The sequence below is a fragment of the Parambassis ranga genome, chromosome 3 (assembly GCF_900634625.1).
Source record: "Parambassis ranga chromosome 3, fParRan2.1, whole genome shotgun sequence".
NCBI classification, from domain to species: Eukaryota; Metazoa; Chordata; class Actinopteri; family Ambassidae; genus Parambassis; species Parambassis ranga.
In genome coordinates this window covers 11,654,067-11,674,218 of record NC_041024.1, presented here as the reverse complement: position 1 = coordinate 11,674,218, position 20,152 = coordinate 11,654,067, and the positions used below count along the sequence as shown (strand labels likewise).

Sequence of the window (20,152 nt, the reverse complement as noted above, 5' to 3'; positions counted from 1 at the left end):
TAACAATTGACGGCACAGAGGTCTCCCGCTTGTTCACTACGCCTCCCATAATTCATGTCTACTGCAGAGTACGCGAGGGCAGCAACGATTGGCTGCTTGTAGGTTCAAATCCAACGACTTGCACCCATATATGGTCATTGGGCGCCCAGCTCGTTCATTCCGGCTTTTTATGCAAATTATATTCTAATGAGCAGCTGTATGCAGTAGTAGTAAGAGCATGCGCAGTGCGTAAGAAGAACACGGCGAAGATTCAAAGTTTTTGTTCAGTAAGTACACTGTTATTTCTCTGTCACAGAAATTACCTTTATGGGATGTTACTTGCTTGTTTTGTGTGAGAAAACTAATTCTAATCTGGTGTATTTGTAACCTGACGTGTGCGTTTTCAGTTACCAGAGCTAAATGTACAAAGACTTAACCGACAATGGGATAACGTGGAAGTGAACGAGAGCGTGGCGTGGTAATGGTAGCAGCGTTGGCTAGCTAGCATGCTAACAGCTAACAACAATGAGCCATATTTGGCGCTCTAGCGGGCAAAAGTTTGAATTTAAAGGGAAGGTTGGGTCCATCGGAACTTTTTAGATTTTATTAACATTTTAACGACATGTATGAATTGTACCAAGTTATTAACTGTGTGTTGTTTAAACACGCATAATTCAACGAATAGCCCGGTAGCTTTTTGTTTGTCCACTTCAGAAAGCGCTGCTTGCCCGCTTTTTGTTTCTAGTGATCACTACCAGTTTATTCACGACTAAACAACGTCTTTTACCAAATATTTCAAAATGTATTCATGTTTGTACATTTTTACTATTCCCAATTTATGCATTAATGCTTAGAAAAAAACAGCATTAACTCTTATTACAGAGAGTAAAACGGGACTCCTGTTGTGGGTGTACTTCAGATATCATAACTTAATTTACTTTATCGTTTCCGTGGTAACACAAGCGTAAACATCAGACGTTAGGTTAATGTCAGTGTCGTCTGATTTGGAGTGTTTTGGTGTTGTCGCGACTTGGCTTTAAATACTATAAGATATGGAGTCGAGTTTGCCTTAATTGCTCCTCTTATAATGTTGGTACATCGTCGGTTTAATGCCAGAACACATAATAAGCTGGATTCTTACAAATGTATCTTAAACCGTGGGTTAAAAGCGTTTGTCACGTATCTCTGTGTGTGTACGCGTGTTGGGACCGCCCCCTTTCAACAGTAGAAAGCACAACTGTCTGCAGACATCCACGCTGCTGATTACGAGGACTGGGACACTCATCCACTTTGTGCGTTTTGCTTTCAGGTTTTTTATTGCCTAACACTGACCAACAAATAGACTATGTTTGGCTTTCATAAGTCAAAGATCTATCGGAGTAACGACGGCTGTTGCATCTGTAAAACCAAGTCCTCCAGTTCACGTTTCACAGACAGCAGTCGATATGAGGACACATTCAGGCTGTGTTTTGGGTAAGAGCTCTCATTCACTTAGATTTCAGTGTTTGTGTTGTGATAATCTTAAATGTTATTGTCAACCTAAGTGTGGCTGTGGATTTCTATGCAAGTGTGTTTTACCTATAATAATGGGACTTAATAGAAATGTAATTAATTTATGAAGGCTCTCAGAGGAGCGTGTTGGAGACATTTGTAATGCCTGTGTGCTGCTGGTGAAGAGGTGGAAGAAGCTGCCTCATGGCTCCAAGAAGAACTGGAACCATGTAAGTGAAGTCTGTTTAAACTGTCTGCCATTTGTTTAAATGGATTTGCTGACATAGTGTGACTGATCTGATTCAGGTGGTGGATGCCAGAGCTGGTCCAGGCTTCAAGGTGACAAAACCCAAAAAGATCAAGAAAAGTGATGGCAAGAAGAAAAGCAAACTAAAGAAGCTTCACAAGTTAAAGAGGCAGAGTGAGTTGCTTAAAAATATTAAATCGTGATATGGATGTGTTTGGAGATTTTATTTGTATTAGCGATAGGGTTCTGGCCCTTTTCCATAGGTTTCTTAATATCACAGTCACAAAATGCAGTTTTTTTAGTGTGTCAAACTGGTGTGTGTTTGTTCTCAGCCTAAATGTACCTGAATTTGCCTGAATTATAATTTATCAGCATCTTGTGGCTTTTACATTTTAGACAGATTGTTTAGTTATTATTTTAATTATAGGTTGATGCATTTATTGTTTTAGTTTGAATGTATTTCTTTTTAAATGCAAGATCTATTTGGACTTTTAAAGTAGTTTATTAGGTTTCAAATAGATCTTTAACCCCTTACTCCCCCACCCCAGACTCAGACGCCCACAGCACAACCTCCAGTGTGTCTCCTGCGCAGTCTCCCAGTTACAGCAACCAGTCAGACGATGGTTCAGACATTGAGTCCAAACAAAGACGCTCAACTCCTTCCATTTTCTCATTCCTGGACCGTTCCTACTGGAAAAGGTATGCTGCTGTGACACCTACGAGACAGAATAAATTCTGAGATTTGTTGTGATTTTTATTGTAAAAACATTCTTTCTTTTTTTAGGCAAAAGGTTTGCTGTGGGATTGTCTACAAAGGTCGGTTTGGAGAGGTGATTATTGATCCTCGACTTTTCAAGCCCTGCTGCAATTCCAAAAAACAGAAGACGCTGATGCCCACACAGGTGGCCACACAGTTGCCAGACACACTTCCTCCACAGCTCCAAGAAGACATGAAAGAAACCTGGTGAATGCTTTTGTAGACTCTCCCTGTAGGGTTATCCATGGCATCTACCTGGATTTGTCTCCAGTGGCAGACCTCATTTCCACTCCTCTAATTTGATTAGTTAGTTAGATGTTTCTTGGCTATGTAATAATTCTTTTTATGTGGGTATTTTTTTTTACTTTTGTATAGTTAAGTTTCTTTTTTATAGAAAGCAAAAAAGATGAAAAAATGGGCATTAGTGTTATTTATAGCATAAGAAGACCAATTTTGTCAAAGCTCTGTTTTTTTTTAATGATGAATTGTTTTTGGTTATTTTGTATTAAGTGATCAGCTTTTTGTAAATATTTTCCACGTTTCATACATATCAGGACTGTTTTTTTGTAATTTGTTCAATTGTAAGTGTGCATATGATGAAAGACACCAGCTATTTCTAATACCAGCCTCTCCTCTGTGTGTTGAAGTTGCTCTTCAACATGTTGCTTGCTCTGTTATGTGCAAATGAATGAGTATTTGATCTTGGTTTCTTTTAAGTACACAAAGGGCTTTTGCTGACACCAGGGATTAATAGTACAACTATTGTGCTCTATGAATTTAATGATCTTTTAATATGTAATTCGATGACTTCATTCTCTCTGACATTTACACACCTTAATAACCATGCTGCAACCGCGAGCCACTCCATTTCAGTTTTTATTTCTCAGCAGTGTGTGTGCACATTGACACGGATAGATTAGACCATGCATGCAGTATCTCCCCTCTGCCTTTTGGAATGTCAAAAGTGATTTAATTTATTTCTTTTGTTTAGTCTCCAATGGAATAATATTGCATGTTGTAAAGCAGATGTTTTTAAAATGGTTTTTGTAAATACAGCATTTTTTTGGTACATCCAAACCTTTTTGAATTACACAACTGGCCGACCACTACAAAAAATGCTTTTGTGTGTTTGAAAGGTACCGTACATGTACTTCAAAGCCATTTTTTCCACACATTCACATCTCATTTTCTCTTCTCTGTAAAGGTGTACATTGCTTTTGCACTCGTGTAAACTGCAGGAAGCTTTAAATGCTGCAGTATTCGTATAAGTATATCTAAACATACAGTGGTAACTCTCCATTTTTAGCCAGAAAACAATGCTCTTAGTGAAATGTGTTTGCTAATTTATCTTTAGAAGCAATTGTCAAAGTTCAAACTATGCAGACATTTTGAATGTGAAAAGTCCTCCGGGGTTTGTCTGTCACTTTTGCTTATTATAGTGGAAAGTGATGGATCCTTATTCAACCAAATTGGCTTGTAAAAAGCACCCATGATTTCAGCAATAACGTCAGATTTCCATAACCACGTCATTATCTCACTATGTTACAGGATGCTCAGATTGCAGATTTTCCCACAGTCTATACCGTCTCAAATTAATACTGCAGTCACAACGGTTGTTTTTTCTTCTTCTTTTTTTAAAGGTTTCCTTAACTGAAATAATTGACAGGCAATGTTCTGTAACATTTCTGAATATTTAAATGTTTCTGCGGCAGGGTAGTTTAATGCTGAACATGTTTATGATTCTTACTAAAAGGAAAAAAAATGCTGCTTCCTTTTAAGCTGGAGAATAAGCTTGTTTCTTGTCCTTAGGGAGTTGCCATATTGTTTTTTGCGAGGTACATTTTGGGATGTGAGATGTGCCTTAATGAATTACCTGACTTTTCCATTAATGTAATTTATATTTATTTATTGCGAAACCTTTTCTAACTGAATTTTTGAGATAACTGGTGTAGAGCCTTTCAGAAAGTCTGTTTTTTTTAATTGTGCACTTCCTCTGAACATGCCATGTATGTTTTTAATGCTTTTTTCGTATACTGTACCACAAAGTAGATCTGTATTAAAATAAAACGAGGGAAAAAAAGAACGTGAGGCTGTAATATTTATTTTTACCAGTAGGTGGAGGGCAAGAGCTACTAAGAAGGCAGGTCTTAATAGACCTAATAGTTTATTCTCATTGAACATGCGGACTTTGCTTTGTAGTTTATTTCTTATATTCTTGTGATTTTTTGTTTTTTTCTGATCTGATCATTTTTATCTAAAAGTTAAAGGCATTGTTTACAGCACAATATAATTAGGTTTTTACATTTTGACATTTAAAATTTGCTGCTTCTCTGAAAGTTTCAAAATAGAACTTTAATCTGATGCATCTATTAGCGTTAAAGCCACTGAGGAACATCAACATTTAAATAGTTTTTACAGACCTGTGCCCTGTTGTGGACTCTTAGATGCGCAATAATAAAAACCTCACGTATACCGACGGACTTCCGGGAAATGGTTTCAAAATAAAAGCATCTAAAGCGCACTGGCGGGGTAATGTTTTACGTTCGTTCGACTTTTCCAGGTTTTCATTGGCCATCTGACGGTCCTGACGCAACTTGGCATCAAAAAGCGTGTTACGCGCACGCACACACTCAATCTTACTCTTTCACACACACACACACTCTCTCTCTTTCTCTCTCTCTCTCTCACACACACTCCTTTCTCTTTTCAAAAGCCCCTTGTGGAGCAGATTGACAGGCTAGAATGAAAATGAGGCGGACGCTCGGTCACGACTTCAGTGCGTACGCGTCCTTTTGAGAAGACCTCTAAACTTCATCATATCACCATGGGAGCTATTTGGGCTGCAAGGGACTTTTGTTTGTTTTTGCTCTTGTTAAATAGTCGCCAAAGCGCAGCGCTTCCAGAGATTCAAGGTGGGACTGTAGTGAGTGTGTGAGAGCATGTGTGTTGTGTTTTCCAGTCGTGGAGAGTGCTACTTTACGCACGCTTTCAGGAGTGCGCTCCTGTTGTTTCCCTTGCGGTGACTTTTTTCTTTTTGTGTGTAGCTTCAAAATACGACTGTAGTTGTGAGAATTTGTGCACTCTGTGCATACACACGTCTGTGTAACAAGTTTTCTTTGGCATTTGTAAACTTTGAGGTTAGTTTTCACTGGAGTTTTTTTTTCAAATTTGCAGGAATTATGAGAGAAATTGATCGTATCGTCCTTTCTCTTATTTTCTTCAATATAGTTTCCCACAAAACATGTAAACTTCAGTAGGTATATAAACACACGGTTTGAAGTTTTTATTGTTGTGTGCACATATGGATTTCAGCAGATCCATGCGCAGAGGGAAGTGATGGCTGTCACATTGATGCTATTTGTCAGACTACACAAGGTTCATACAAGTGCACGTGCAAGGCAGGCTTTAAAGGAGATGGAAAACATTGTGAAGGTATGTGTCAACTTTTTTCAGACTGAGATCACATCCGTATGGATGTTTAGCCACACATTTGAACAGGTTAAATGTCATTAGTGCCAACAACCTGTTGCAGTTTTATGTTTTAATGTTATTTTTAAGGCCGAATGTCTGTGATGTCAGTGTGTGTTTCTCTAAATATGTCTTTAAACATTGTATGATTTGATTGAGGTAAACCTTTGTAATGTGGTGTTTTCTCCTCAGATATTGATGAGTGTGACTTGGAGTACAATGGTGGTTGTGTGCATGAGTGCAACAATATACCAGGCAACTATCGTTGCACTTGTTATGACGGATTCAATTTGGCACATGATGGACATAACTGTCTAGGTGAGAGCACTTTTAAACTACTCATGGCAAAGAGTGTTGTTGTTTGTGTGTGTGGGCTGTCAATGTTTGTAACACTGAGCAGCCTGTATTGGATTTACATGAGTTAAAAGCTCATTTGTGAACACAAACAAATACTTTTCTAGAGTTATGTTAATTGTTTATTTATGCAATCACTGTTCTGTAGACGTGGATGAATGCAAGTTCAACAATGGTGGTTGCCAACACACTTGTGTCAACACTATGGGCAGCTATGAGTGCCGCTGTAAAGAGGGCTTCTTCCTCAGCAACAACCAGCACACATGCATCCACCGCTCAGTGGGTGAGTATCAATATACACACACTGCATAATTCCAGATGATCCCTAGTTCATTTGAACATCAGGTTGTGCGTTATGTGTGTTTGTGCATGCTTGTACACCCTAATTGCATTAAACTGTGAAAAACTGATGTAACAAATTCTCCCATAGTCACCTACAAATCAGAGGTTGATGGCACAATGAGGGGTGACAGGTTCAAGCTGGCTCCCGTCACTGAGCTTTTATCTGCAGCAGCAACATGCTGTGGGAAATGGATCTCAGTGTCCCGCAGAACAAAATAAGTTAATAACTGCAACACTCTGGTCGATGTGGTCTGTGTCACAGATTAGTCTGAAGCGCCTTTGTTTTGTCTTCTTGACTGAAGTCAACTTAAATGCAAGTGCTCTCCACTCCATTGAGTCCTGACAGCCCTTTTCAAATCCTGTGGGCCTATCCGCTTTGCTGTGACCCATCTATATAACTGTGCTACATTTAATTTGCAGTGCGTTGTAGTTTGCAGAGCTTTGTTTTCGATGAAGGAACTTCTGACTGACTTTTAGTCATGGTGGCAGAATATTCATTTCTTTTGCAGAAGTGCTAAAAATAACGCAGCGGTGGATGTTTTTTGATTGTGAAAGGCGTGAGAACAATCAGTGTCTTTGAGGATGCCAGACTAATCTCTCAGTGTGTGTGCCTTTTGTGTGTAGCCGGTCAGTCACTGTAGGAGAGCTTCATTGTGTACCTCTCTCTCCCTCTCTTTCTATCCCAGAGGGCCTCAACTGTATGAATAAGGAGCACGGCTGCGCCCACATCTGCAAGGAGACACCCAAGGGGGGTGTGGCCTGTGAGTGTCGTCCAGGGTTTGAGCTGGCCAGGAACCAGAGAGACTGTGTCTGTATGTGCATGAGGCTAAAACAACACACCTACTAAGATATGCAAACACTTCTTTATCATGTCTTAAAGTGATTATGTGTCCTATGGTTGCATGTTGCTTACCCTACAGTAACCTGTAACCATGGCAACGGAGGCTGTCAGCACACTTGCGAGGACACAGAGAATGGCCCTATATGCCGGTGTCACGTCAGGTACACTCTGCAACCTGACAAGAGGTCATGCGTAGGTGAGCACCAGATATTGTCAAATCATTTCAAAATCTTTGTCTAATGCAATATTACTGTCAATAAAGAAGATATCATAAAGATTACAAAGATACCAAGACTATTCCTTGATATTTTAGGGAAAGTAGTGCATCCATAAAAACTCTGGACTCAAGGTGTTGAGCTTAAACGAAGAGACACACATGCAAAAAGATGATTTTGGAAAACATAAAGGATACCTGCGTGTTGAAGGTGTTACCTTTTCATGTTTCCTGGCATTTGTGGTTGTTTTTACATAAATAACAGAACTGTGATTTCTGACTTCAGCAAAGTGGGTCCACATTCCAGGAGCAGCTTACAGTGTCTTAGACTTTGTTTCTTTAGTAGCTATCTTGATGAATGTATGAAAAGACAGTAACTAGAAGCATCTCTCCTGATCAGTTCTCCTGTTAGACAGCGTGCATTTTTCGTCATAGTGGTAATGAAGGATAAGAATCAGCTGTCAGATAGTGAGTAATATCTCTCCTTCCAGCAACAGTGTGTGTGAGGTCCAAGCGTATCATGGTTGTGTTGTCTCCAGATTGCATTTTACTGCTGTGTTATCTGACACACACCAAGCCACTACAAGCTCAAGTGTAGAAATGCTCCTGGTCACAGAAAGATGACACAAATGCCAGGAGCTGCTCGTGTTACAGTATTTAATAAATCAACTGTACTTGTATTTACACTGTTTTGTGTGTCACAGAGCGAGACGAAGCCACCACTGAGTCCTCAGACCACAACGCCACAGCCTTTGCCGAGGTGGACAAGCGCGTCAAACGTAGACTGTTAATGGGTAATCGTCACTTGCCTCCTCACCTACTAACAGACAGATTTCGCGTTTTTTTTAACGTGTGTGTTGAGCTGCCAGGAAATCACTCCAGTGTTGGGAGAGGTATAATGTGTAGTACACTGATACATTCCTCAGGTCTTCTGAGCAAACTGTGAAATGACTGCATGCTCACTTTTTCAACCACAGTCCTCCTTCCGCTGAAATATATGCATTTGTGACAGTGTGGTACATTTCACGTTTTCCTTCCATTTGGGAAGGGCAACATGTGAATCTTTTCTTGTATAGTTAGTATTTATCAGTTGTGTGATTTTGGGTCATTTGATGCATGTAAAACATCTTTGGCAGTCTATCAGGTATGTGGCTGGAATATGAGGTGTGGTAGGGGCACGCTGTTAAGCTAACATGTGTCCTATGCAGGTTGCCACAGCTCCATTTGTCTGTTCACCATCGGCATTTATGACTTTCAGAAAGTTTTCATCAGAGACTACAGAATCATGTGTGTGTTCCACTGTGGCTTTACGTTTCACGTCATGTGTTGTCGTTTCAGAGACCTGTGCGGTGAACAATGGGGGCTGTGACTGCACCTGTAAAGACACATCCACAGGCGTGCGCTGTAGCTGCCCTGTCGGCTTTACACTGCAACCGGATGGGAAAACATGCAAAGGTAAAAAAAAAAAAAAGCCACTTTCACAAAAGAAAAAGGAGAGGTCTATAAATACGTCAACGTTTTGCTGAAGTGTTCCTCTGCCTCCGTTGCCTACAGATATTGACGAGTGCGAGCATCATAACGGTGGCTGTGAACACTTCTGCAGGAACACCATTGGCAGCTTTGAGTGCAGCTGTAGGAAAGGCTTTAAGCTGCTGACAGATGAACGTTCCTGTCAAGGTACATATGCCATGCCTCCTGGATGCTTTTCATTTCATTGCTGGAGTGTTACCAAGAACTGGGAGATGACAAGAAGAAGATTTTATGATATCTTCAATATCTTTAGGAACTTTTTCATGTTTGACAAAGGCTTAATTTTATTATTAAGTTAATAAATAGTCAGTGGCATAACTGAATATACTGTAGGTATCTCTGGAATTTGGACAGTGCTTCCCTTTTGTTTACCTTTGGATCAGAGTTAAAACCTGAAATCAAGCTGCTATGACGCCACTACAAATAAATTTAGAGGCTCTTGATGTAACACTGCCATCTTAATGCCTGTAATTACAATCAAAAGCCAACCTTTTGACATAGAGCAGTGCACATGTCTGATTTCACTGAGAAACTAAATGTGTGTCTTTTGGGTGGGAAATTCCAGCTGATGAAGATTGCAACTGACTGCCCTGCTATTATGTCATCTACCTGATTTTGATTACAGATATAGATGAGTGTTTTTTCGAGCGCACATGTGATCACACGTGTGTGAACTCCCCTGGTGGTTTTCAGTGTCTGTGCAACAAAGGCTACACCATGTATGGACTGGCCCACTGCGGAGGTGAGTAGGAGGAGGGGGCTTGAGCGTAACAGTACTCGATAACTCAAATGTGACATGAGTTATTCTAATAAAATCATAAAAATTATATTACATGCAAATTCACAAAAATTAAAAATGTATCTTTTCAGACATAAATGAATGTAGTGTGAACAATGGCGGCTGTGAGCAGGGTTGTGAGAACACCATGGGCGGATTTGAGTGCTTTTGCCGCCCTGGCTATAAGTTACACTGGAACAGAAAGGACTGCGTAGGTAAGTCTACGACTTTTCAGAACAGATTTATTGAATGCTGTGTCTCCTCGGAAATTGTGTGACATCCCACATTTTGGATGAAACATTGGGGGTCAAAAACAGGAGATACTTTGAATTGCTCTCTTTTTTCTCTATAATTCTCTGTTTTTTTTTCTTGTGTTCAAGTAAAACATCCAAAATGTGACAATGCTGTCAGGATTTTGGACTTTGTGTGACTCTTCATGTGAATCTTATTTCTTGTTGGCAATTGGACGTGTTCTTTTTTTATCTTTGAGTTTTGCTGTGGTTTTTATCTAGAGGCTGAGGGGTTACCTCCTGCAAAGCCCCCCACTAAACCTACCCTGAACTGCAGTAAGCAGGAGGGAGGCGACCGCTGCTTTCTGACCTGCCAGTCCCAAGTTCATATCAGCAGCGGTGAGTTGGTTGTACTACTTGACAAATAACTCTTTCTGAGGATCTTCCTTTCCCTCTCATGAGCTGAAGCTCCTGCTGTTAGCATGACTGTGTTTGTGTGTACTTTACCAAGTTTGCCAAAGTATCATACTTTCAGTCACTCCAGGTGATACATCCATGTGTCTGAAAACAGGATAAACCGTTCACATACACAGAACATAACCATGATATTGCATGTAGATCTATAATGAAGTCAGTCATGTGTGATTCCTTGATCAGAATCAGGATCAGAAATAGTTTATTAATCGCTCAGTGGTGCAATTTGGAGGGATCAGGCACTGAAAGTACTCCTGCGCTTCAGCAGTATGTTGGGCAGCGCTCAGCTTTATGGCCAGTCGACATTTTGGCATCTTCTAGTTAGTCACCCACAAACCATCTTTTCACTTGCTGTCGGAGAGCTAGTTGTGTGAACAGTCGTCAGTCCACAGAGTAACTCTTCATGTTCCTACATGCTTCCTGTTTGCTCTCTGACTTGGCTTTTGTGGTCCTGACTTTTGTCAGCGTTGGTCTGTGTGTCACGGCCTTCCTGTGTGTTTTCAGGGACGGAGGATTCCTACACGGTGACCTGTGGAATGCCTCTGTCCTGCTTGGCTGACGCACAAAAGAACAACAGTGGCTTGAATTGCTTAGGCAAGTACAAAACTTCTCAGATTTACATCTATCTTTCTGCTCCGCCACACAAAGAAAAACAGTAACTCAGGAACAAGTTGTGCTTATCCTTGTTTCCAGTTGATATACATGTTGACTAGAATGACAGGATTTTCTTTTTCTCTGTCCTGCAGGTAGAGAAATGGCCGCCGTTCCACGCATTAAGACCACAGCAACGTTCAAGTCCGGCACCGGCAAATGCAATTTAAAGCGAAGCCAGGAGAAGCTCAGGGAGGGCTTAAACTTAGCACACTCAGGTACAGTGGCTGCCATATAGGAAGTCTAACAATGCCTCCCTGCACAAGTGCACAAGTTTGCACATAGACAAGGATTACAATTACAGCTCCTTCATGTTACTGGTTAAAAAAACATTTTGGGGTTTACCAAGAGCTGCCAGCATCTAATGAAAATAAAGTAGACCTGAAAGCTGCTTCAAAGAAAACCAAAAACCGAGGGCAAATGTGAAAGAAATTTGTGGGGAAAGTGATGTGGTTTGGAGTGTCTTGAATGTCTCAGTGCAGCACTTTGTCTGGCACTGACAGGGAGGATGTAATTAGCCATAGCATGCCTTTCAGTTGGTTCTGACCTAGCCATCAATCAAATGGCTTTCTGATTGTAGGATTATTTTGCTTCTCCAAAGGAGTTCCGCATGGTCTTTTACACTTAGCCCAAGGGAACATAATTGTTTCAAATAGAGGGCATTATCTGAGTGACATTGCCTCCTTTCTTTAGCTCTTTGAACATACATGTCTTTGATTTACTTTAACATTTGTGCATTTTGTTTTGTGTTGTGTCTGTGTGTCTGCTGGCTGTGGTGTGGTTGTGGGTGGCTGGTTGTCTCTCACCATGTTCACAGATAGCAGGTTCCTCTTCACTGAAAATGTCCAGTTCAGCTACGTGAGCCTGCACTGCAGCTCGTCTGGACAGCGAATGCGCAGCCGCCACGGCAGGAAGGCCGGCGAGGAGGACGGCTCCTCCATCACAGCTGAGTTTGAGCTGGATGTGAACCTAGAGGAGGTAACAGGTTGGTCTCTCTGCGCTTCCTGCCTGTCTGCCTGTGACCTTTGCTTCTTATTCTCTATCTGTCTTTCTGCTGCTGTCTGTTTGTCACTAAACAAACCAAACTGTTAAAGTATCTCCTGTTTTGACTCTTGCTCTGGTGGTGGAGGCTTAAGGTTTGAGGCATGGGGTCGAGGTGTTTCCTTGGTTTCTTATTAAATGTTTTTTTTTGTTAATGTGAGGTAAGCATGTGGGTTTTTTCAGGCATGAAATCACAGTTTACTGTAAGTGTGAATTTTTGCAAAACAGCTGTGGTATCAAGTGCTTCTCTCAGCAGAGAGCTGTGACCTGAACTGTGTGCGCCGACGTTCAGAAAAAAGGCTCAGGAAGACCATCAGGACCCTGAGGAAGTCAATCAACCGGGAGCAGTTCCACCTCCACTTTGCAGGAGCTGACTACGAACTGTCAAAGAACCTGGGCCAACCGGCAGAAGCACAAGGACACTGTGTGGCAGGACAGGTGCTGGTGGGCAGGAAATGTGGTGAGTGGTGTTTAAAGAAGAAATGTTGATGCTTTCATCTTTCTTACATCTTTGTTTTAAAGGTAGCAGCAGCAGCTTAGTGTGCCCAGTCAAAGTCGTGTCTTTAAGTAATCGAAATGGCCCATGCCAGTGAGCTATATTTAGACAAGTTGGTTTAATGATTGGATTTGGGGCAGGTGTTGGCCAGATGAGTGCCATATTTGGTTTGCAGACATGTTGTAATGAGCTGGTTAGAGGGGAGAACCAGCCTGTGTGGCAGAACAGAGAGACTGTTGTTGGCCCTCCTTAGCTGTGAGATGTTCCAGCATCTCCCCAGGATAAGAGTGGAACATGAGGTGCTGATGGCGGGCCTCCTGGTTAGCTGTTGCCTCTCGGTTGAGTTTTATATACAACCTGAGATGGAGAAAATGTTCATTAAATGAGACCGCACACTGTCTGTGTGTTGGAGAGCTGAAAGCCTACTTGTGTTTTCTCTGGCTCTTACGACTGTGCGCCCCTATTTTCAGGCCTCACAGTGAGTCCGCTGCCTGCTGCACATCTTCATAATATCAGTGAGAGGAAAGCGGTGCCTTTCCTCTTTTGAGATGTCTAAATATTTATTCAGACACTGTGCGTTTTGGTTGAAATATGCAATGTTGAGCATGTTTAAATAAGCGTCAGACCCACAAATGAGCAATATGTTCATTTTAAGGTTTTTTAGTCCTTTAAGCAAAACTTGAAGATCTTCACTTTTACTTTGTGTTCATCCCACTGTAGAACCATGTTTCTTCTCCTTGTCGTTTACATTTAGCCTATTTCTGCTGTTAAACTGTCCGGACATGGTTTAAACCTCAAACTGCTCCTGTTCTTTATTTCTGTCTTAAGGCCTTAAGTGTTTTGATTCCTTAACTCCCCCGCTATGCTTTCAGGTCAACATTAAGCAGTCTATTGGCCATGGCAGGGGTGTAGACATGTAATTTGGAAGAGGAGGTGGGAGGGGGTCTGAAAGGCATTCTTCTTAACCTCCAGCTCTTTAAAGGAGCTATATTTTTCCCCTCCTCCCCCACCTCCCACTCTGGCTTAGCTCGGAGTGCAGTTTAGTCCTTTTCAGTTTGCCCACTCCATTGAAAACCCCATTTGGGGCTCATTCTCACTCCTTCAGAGGAACGACAACACAGCCTTCTGTGAAAATACTGGGCACCGTTTAAAGCGTTACTGTGATTTGTTTAGTGTTGTTTATACTCCAGGACGTAATTTCTACAACTTCTTAAGCATTAAGTGAATATGTGAAGTCATTATTGTGATGAGAATTGATTGAAACCTTTATGTATCTAATCACTTGAGAGGATGCTGCATTAGGTGCACATCCTCGTGTTCATGTCCATTTGAGTCATGTGGTCACCTTGTTTGCTTATTTGATTTTACATTTAAGATGTTTAGGAAGTGCTATTGATTCAAGCTGGCAGTTTGAGTGCTGTGTCCCCCCTGCCCCCCAGCTGGGGCCACTTTGCATGACCCCCAGCCACTAAACTGCTAAAGAGAATTGACTTCAGCCACACCATGGGAATCAATTAGCATCAGCTGTTTGGGCCTCTGCTTGATGGGCGCAAGCAGCGATTGGGCCAAGCAGAATGGGGGGATTCAGAAACCTGACCCCTTTTATTGGGTTCAGCTCCTTACCACTGTGATACCGTACTGTTTTCCTATGTCATCAAGTAGGCAAAAACTGGGGCCTTGAATAGAGGTGAAAGGTCTTTTAAACCTCTTTGGGGCCATCAATTCGAGGACTCTATAGAGCCATCCTTTGCATTTGAAAGGCTTCAAGGTTTTTTTTTCTCTTTCACTCTCACTCTCTCCCTTCCCTCACTGCTTCCCTCTGTCAAATAAAAGCTGTTAGAGGACAATGCAATGATGGCTCCTCATGGTCTTTCAGAATAAACAATAGGTTTCAAAAACGAAGTGCTCTTGATAGAATTACATTTTCTTTCTTTAGAGGAAAATCTAACAATTTGCTGAGCCATGTATAATGGATGCACGTTGAAGCTTTTGTGCGTCAAGCTTTTAGAGTTAGTGATTCTTTACTTACAGCTTAGAGGCTGCACAGTTTGTGAGCTGAAGGCCCCAGGTTTCATTGATTTTTTTTTCCTGTGTGAGATCAGCCTCGGTTTTCAAGTTCTTAAGTCTATCAGACAGACACAGCAATTCCCAAATTAATTACAGACATCACTCTGAATGGGAGGGACCAAAGTAAAACGGTGTTTTGGTCCCTTTAATCAAGTACTTTAGTGAGATAAGAGGGAAATTCTCCCTTTGATTTGCCTTTAGTGTTTGCCTTTAAAAGAGGTGAGGGTGCTTATGTTGGTATTAAAAGTTACTCCCTGATGCACGGCCATGTTTTGTTAAGTGTTAGAAGCATGGCACAATAGCAGCTGTAAAGACACCCGGTGCACCTTTGTCTCTATGATATTGTGTGGCTTTATGGCATTTTAACAGCTTTATGCTGGCTTTACATACACAGCATGGCATGTGTTTACACTGTATTACAGCATGTACACTTCATTTCATGAATCATCATGGTAAATGTAAACTTTTATAGTACACAAGCACAGTTTTTTAACTCATTGCAGTGCTATAAAACTTTGCTAGCTCAGGTTTACGGTCTCTTTAAATAGCATTATATAATGTATGACATTGTCTGGACAGCGAATGCGCAAGTGTAAATATATTTAGGAAACTGTATTTTGGTATCAAGCCTTAGTAAGAAGGATTAAACTGTAATAAACATAAACTGCTTATGTTGGCAAAAATAAAACATTAAATCATTTCAGGAATGTCCAAACACAGATATGAAATATCTAAAGTACAATGATGTTTCACATGATGGCCATTTTCTCAATTATTGCATGTTGTTATGTCACAAAGAACATCTTTGCCGTCATCAGTATGCAGCTCCTTGTTGTGTGACAGGTCGGAGTTCTGGTCTTAAAGTAGATTAAAACTGGCAGAGCCAGACGTGAAGTTCATTACCTTACACATCAAACTCTTAAACCTGTCAGCAGGTTGATAAATTGACCAGGCTCAGCTAATCCCTTTGATGTGTTAAAGCTATGAGCTGACTTCTCTTCACTGTGTTTATCCATTTCAAGTATGTACACGGCCCTCTTTGATTATTACGCTGGAGAGGCAGCTGAAGTCTGGGTTACATTACTTTAATGCTGTTGTCATTCAGTTTACCTGCCATATTTAGTGTGTATAGCTACGATGTGGTTAGGGTGCTTTGATTACTCGTAGCCACGGGGCAGACTGCTTCATTTGTTGAATCATGCCTGCATGTCATATTGTTTTTCACCCCTCTTATGGTTTTTGTGCACGAACGTGACCCGACACTGATCCGTCTGCTCCTTTCATGCAAATTACAAGTTCAGACATAACAGCCTGTTTTGGGTGTTTTAAGTGTTTGTTTTCAGTTTCTGAGGAAAGTGTTTAATTTTGTCCCTTGAACAATAACAGTTATTATCACATGACTTCACGTTATTGTTTTTGAGAAAATAATAGATTAAAGCTAAAATTTGCTTTGTGTACAGTATAGGTAGGGATGTATAGCAAATACATTTGAACCCATCTTGATGCCCTCTTGTCTGTCAGTGAGCTGCAGCGTGGGTACATATTATGACGGTGACCAAGGACGGTGCGTGCTGTGTCCAGCTGGGACGTATCAGGATGAGGAGGGACAGATGTCTTGTGAGGTCTGTCCTGGACCTCAAGGAAGAGAAGTCTCCAAAGTGGTCGGAGCTCGAAACATGTCAGAGTGTGGAGGTGAGACACTGTGATCAAGAACTCAAAGCGATCATCCGACTGAATCTAATTTTTAAAGTCATCTAAACAATATTGTCATAACATTTAGATTGATTTCTATATAAATAAACTGGCTGACCATATGATTTGTACTTAAACATAACATCCCTCGGGTCACTGGATATTTGACAAAACATATTAGGAGGATGTATGTTTTAGGCTTATTTGAGCTTAGCTATTCACCTGTTAGCTCAGGCTATTTAATTTACCATTTAGGTATGGGTCGGTTTTATAGTGTATAAGCAATAAAGTTTAATGTTTTTATAAATATTGAATAGTAAGTATCTTTCAACGTTTGTATGAGTAAAATAAAAGAAAAGAGATAAAGGGCACATCATGATACAAATTCTGGTAAAGGGAATAAAGCCCCAGATAGTGACAAAATGTAAATAAATGTTTTGTGAATTAACTGTGTGAGCCACACAGGAAGCAGCGGTGCCATGATAAAGATCTTTCCTTGGCAGATGTTCTGCTTTGTGTAAACCCAAAGAAGCTTGAGCTGAGATGTTGAAGATGTGTTGCTGAACTTTGTGTGCTGAATGAAAGCTGAGGGAACCACCATGTTTTGTTCTGTTATCAGAGTCACTCTGTGGCTGAATCACCAATCCCATCTCCCCTGACAGACTAAACAACAAGCAGTTTCCCACTGGCTCCCACTGTGTGTGAAACTGTGAGGTGGAGATAAAACTCTAACGTTTTATCTCTATCTCTAACGTTGGCTTGTGTCTGACTAAACCCAATGTTTGTGTGTGTTCAGGTCAATGCTCGCCTGGTCAGTATTCCCATGATGGCTTTACTCCCTGCCTACTGTGTCCACTGGGGACGTATCAGCCGGAGGTGGGCCGCACCTCCTGCTTCCCATGCGGGGGGAACCTGGTGACCAAACGCAGTGGAGCCTTCTCCTTTCAGGAGTGTGAGACAAAAGGTGTGCAAGTCATCTGTGTTGTTTTTGTTGGGGCGGGTTTAGTTTTAGCAGAATTGAAGGATTTGCATAGATCTTTTTGGAGCTGAGAAAGTTTATAAAAACCTGCCAAACGTTTTAGATAAAGTGAAACATCTGTGTTTGCTGGGATTTTAATTTCACAGTCAGGAGTACGGAGCTCTGCTGCCCTCTGCAGCTGCTCTCTGGTATTTTCCGACAGAATAAAGTTGACATGTTTGCATGTATAATAACCTAGGGGACATAATTGTTTAAATTCACTGTGGAGATACCTAACAGCAAATGTAGGGAGCACTGTGTCATCTAACTGTCCTCTGTCCCTGCAGTCCAGTGCTCTCCAGGACATTACTACAACACTAGCACACACCGCTGCATTCGCTGTCCCACAGGCACGTATCAAGGGGAGTTTGGTCAAAACTACTGTGTGGCCTGCCCTGGAAACACCACCACAGACTTTGATGGCTCCACCAACATCATGCAGTGCAAAAGTATGTAATCGTTCAGCTTGATAATTCACCTCTCTCTGAAACAAGAACACAAAAATCATTTGACATGTCACTGCAGACCGACAGTGTGGGGGAGAGCTTGGAGATTTCACTGGTTACATCGAGTCCCCCAACTACCCAGGAAACTATCCGGCCAACGTGGAATGCACCTGGACCATCAACCCTCCCCCCAAACGCAGGATCCTGATTGTTGTGCCAGAAATCTACCTGCCCATTGAGGATGAATGTGGAGACTATTTAGTAATGAGGAAAAGCTGTGAGTTTTTTAAACTGTAATCCTCCTTATGTTTAGGATTCAAATTTCATGTTGCTTATATGTGCTGCTCTCCTTTCACAGCTCTCCCCAACTCTGTGACAACCTATGAAACATGTCAAACATACGAACGTCCCATCGCCTTCACATCTCGCTCCAAAAGGCTCTGGATTCAGTTCAGGTCCAACGAGGGAAACAGTGGGAAAGGCTTCCAGGTTCCCTATGTGACTTATGACGGTAAAAAGAAGTTCCAAAAGTGTGGTATTATCGGTTGGTACACAAATTTGATTTGAGACTTTAAAGGAGCTTTTCTTGTTTCAGAGGACTACCAGGAACTAATAGAAGACATAGTCAGAGATGGACGATTATACGCATCAGAGAATCACCAGGAAATTCTTAAGGTATCAATATTTTATGTTTCTGATTTTAAACATTAACACTTCAAACCTTTACTGTTAACAAAAACCAGAATTTTTACATCAATTCTTTTCAACACTTTTGTTTAGTGTGTGCTTAGACTTTGGAGTCAGTGAGGCTGTATCGCCCTCTTGTGGTCGTGTGTAGCAATACAGGCTGCTGCTCACATTCATTCATGTTTTGCTCAATATTAACACGGTGCACTTTCTCATCAGGACAAGAAGCTGATGAAGGCGTTGTTTGACGTTCTGGCTCATCCACAGAACTTCTTCAACTACACAGCACAAGAGTCGAGAGAAATGTTTCCTAAATCCTTCATTCGCTTCCTGCGATCCAAAGTCCTGAGATTCCTCCGCCCTTAAAAAATTTAAATGCTGGTCACAGTATCTGTTTTATCCACTGCCCCCCCCCCCCCCCTTTTTAAAGAGTATTCTGTAGTTACTGGTTTTTACACAGAGCCGTACTACAGTGGAACACACACTGAACTGATCCTGAGGGGAAAGTGAATAATTGAAGCAAGTGGACTTATAACTGGAGCTTTAAGGAGGACTGAAGTGGTTCAGAGCGTATGAGTATCCTCAGAAAGGAACAGTTCCATTTGTTTGGATTTTTTGTTTTAGCTAAAGATGAACTGTAATGACTTTATACCTTCTTCTAGATTTTAAAGTCAGGCTCTAAAGTGCACATCTGTGTATCTGAACCCTGCTAAATACTGTACATGCCAACATTATGGGACTTTTGCTTATAGCGTCGTGATGAGAAACAAATGTGGTAGCTAAACAGATACATACTGAATGTCACTGAGACTGTTTATAGAGTGTGTATCTAGTTTTAACATAGGCTACTTTCACAGGTAGACAGAAAAATACTGCTAAATGTCAGAAACAAATATAGCACAAAATGTTGGGAACATTAGCACTACTAAAGAAGTAGTTCCACCACAAAAGCAATTATTCTGATGAATGTTTTGTATATGATGTATAAAGTTTTAGGTGAAACGCTGATGTATTGTAGAAGCTGCATACAGTCTGATGGTATAGCATTGCTGCATTTGCTGCTGGTGTTTTATGTTCCAAGCTGCCTGGATGAGTGCTGCTGTTCTTTTTCACTTTCTGACAGTGGCTTTTGATTCATTTTGTATTGTGAACTAGCAACCAAAGAGCCGTCACCTGGAGAAACCAGTCATGTCAGAGTACATGACAAGAAGAGTCCTGTAAAATACAATTTCTATTCACCTGTCTTAGATGATATGTGTATGTATATTTTTATGGTTTTGTACATCTAATATGCTGTAAATAAAGATAGGAAAATTATGTTGTGTTGTATTTTTCTACATTAGCCTACT

At 41.1% G+C, this 20,152-nt stretch overlaps 2 protein-coding genes across 4 annotated transcripts; both read left to right on the top strand.

Moving 5' to 3' along the window:
* The first annotated feature begins 147 nt into the window (after positions 1-147).
* On the top strand, positions 148-4,540 carry sinhcafl (SIN3-HDAC complex associated factor, like). The gene is made up of 6 exons (XM_028401768.1): positions 148-266; positions 1,289-1,452; positions 1,601-1,700; positions 1,777-1,891; positions 2,266-2,416; positions 2,502-4,540. The coding sequence occupies exons 2-6, from the start codon at positions 1,325-1,327 to the stop codon at positions 2,683-2,685; spliced, it is 678 nt and encodes a 225-aa protein (XP_028257569.1). The 5' UTR covers positions 148-266; positions 1,289-1,324; the 3' UTR covers positions 2,686-4,540.
* A 581-nt stretch (positions 4,541-5,121) lies between these two features.
* scube2 (signal peptide, CUB domain, EGF-like 2) lies at positions 5,122-20,120 on the top strand. 3 transcript variants are annotated; one of them, XM_028401848.1, is made up of 23 exons: positions 5,122-5,386; positions 5,790-5,906; positions 6,135-6,260; positions 6,445-6,579; positions 7,325-7,450; positions 7,559-7,675; positions 8,398-8,487; positions 9,032-9,148; positions 9,248-9,370; positions 9,849-9,965; positions 10,094-10,216; positions 10,514-10,630; positions 11,210-11,299; positions 11,452-11,574; positions 12,174-12,341; positions 12,651-12,857; positions 16,482-16,652; positions 17,449-17,616; positions 17,958-18,119; positions 18,196-18,393; positions 18,475-18,627; positions 18,712-18,791; positions 19,023-20,120. In XM_028401848.1, exons 1-23 carry the CDS (start codon positions 5,299-5,301, stop codon positions 19,167-19,169), a joined length of 3,063 nt encoding a protein of 1,020 aa, XP_028257649.1. In that variant the 5' UTR covers positions 5,122-5,298; the 3' UTR covers positions 19,170-20,120. The 3 variants fall into 3 exon arrangements, with proteins under 3 accessions (XP_028257649.1, XP_028257650.1, XP_028257648.1); XM_028401849.1 differs by having other exon boundaries at positions 5,787-5,906; positions 12,654-12,857; XM_028401847.1 differs by having other exon boundaries at positions 5,787-5,906.
* The last annotated feature ends 32 nt before the right edge of the window (positions 20,121-20,152 follow it).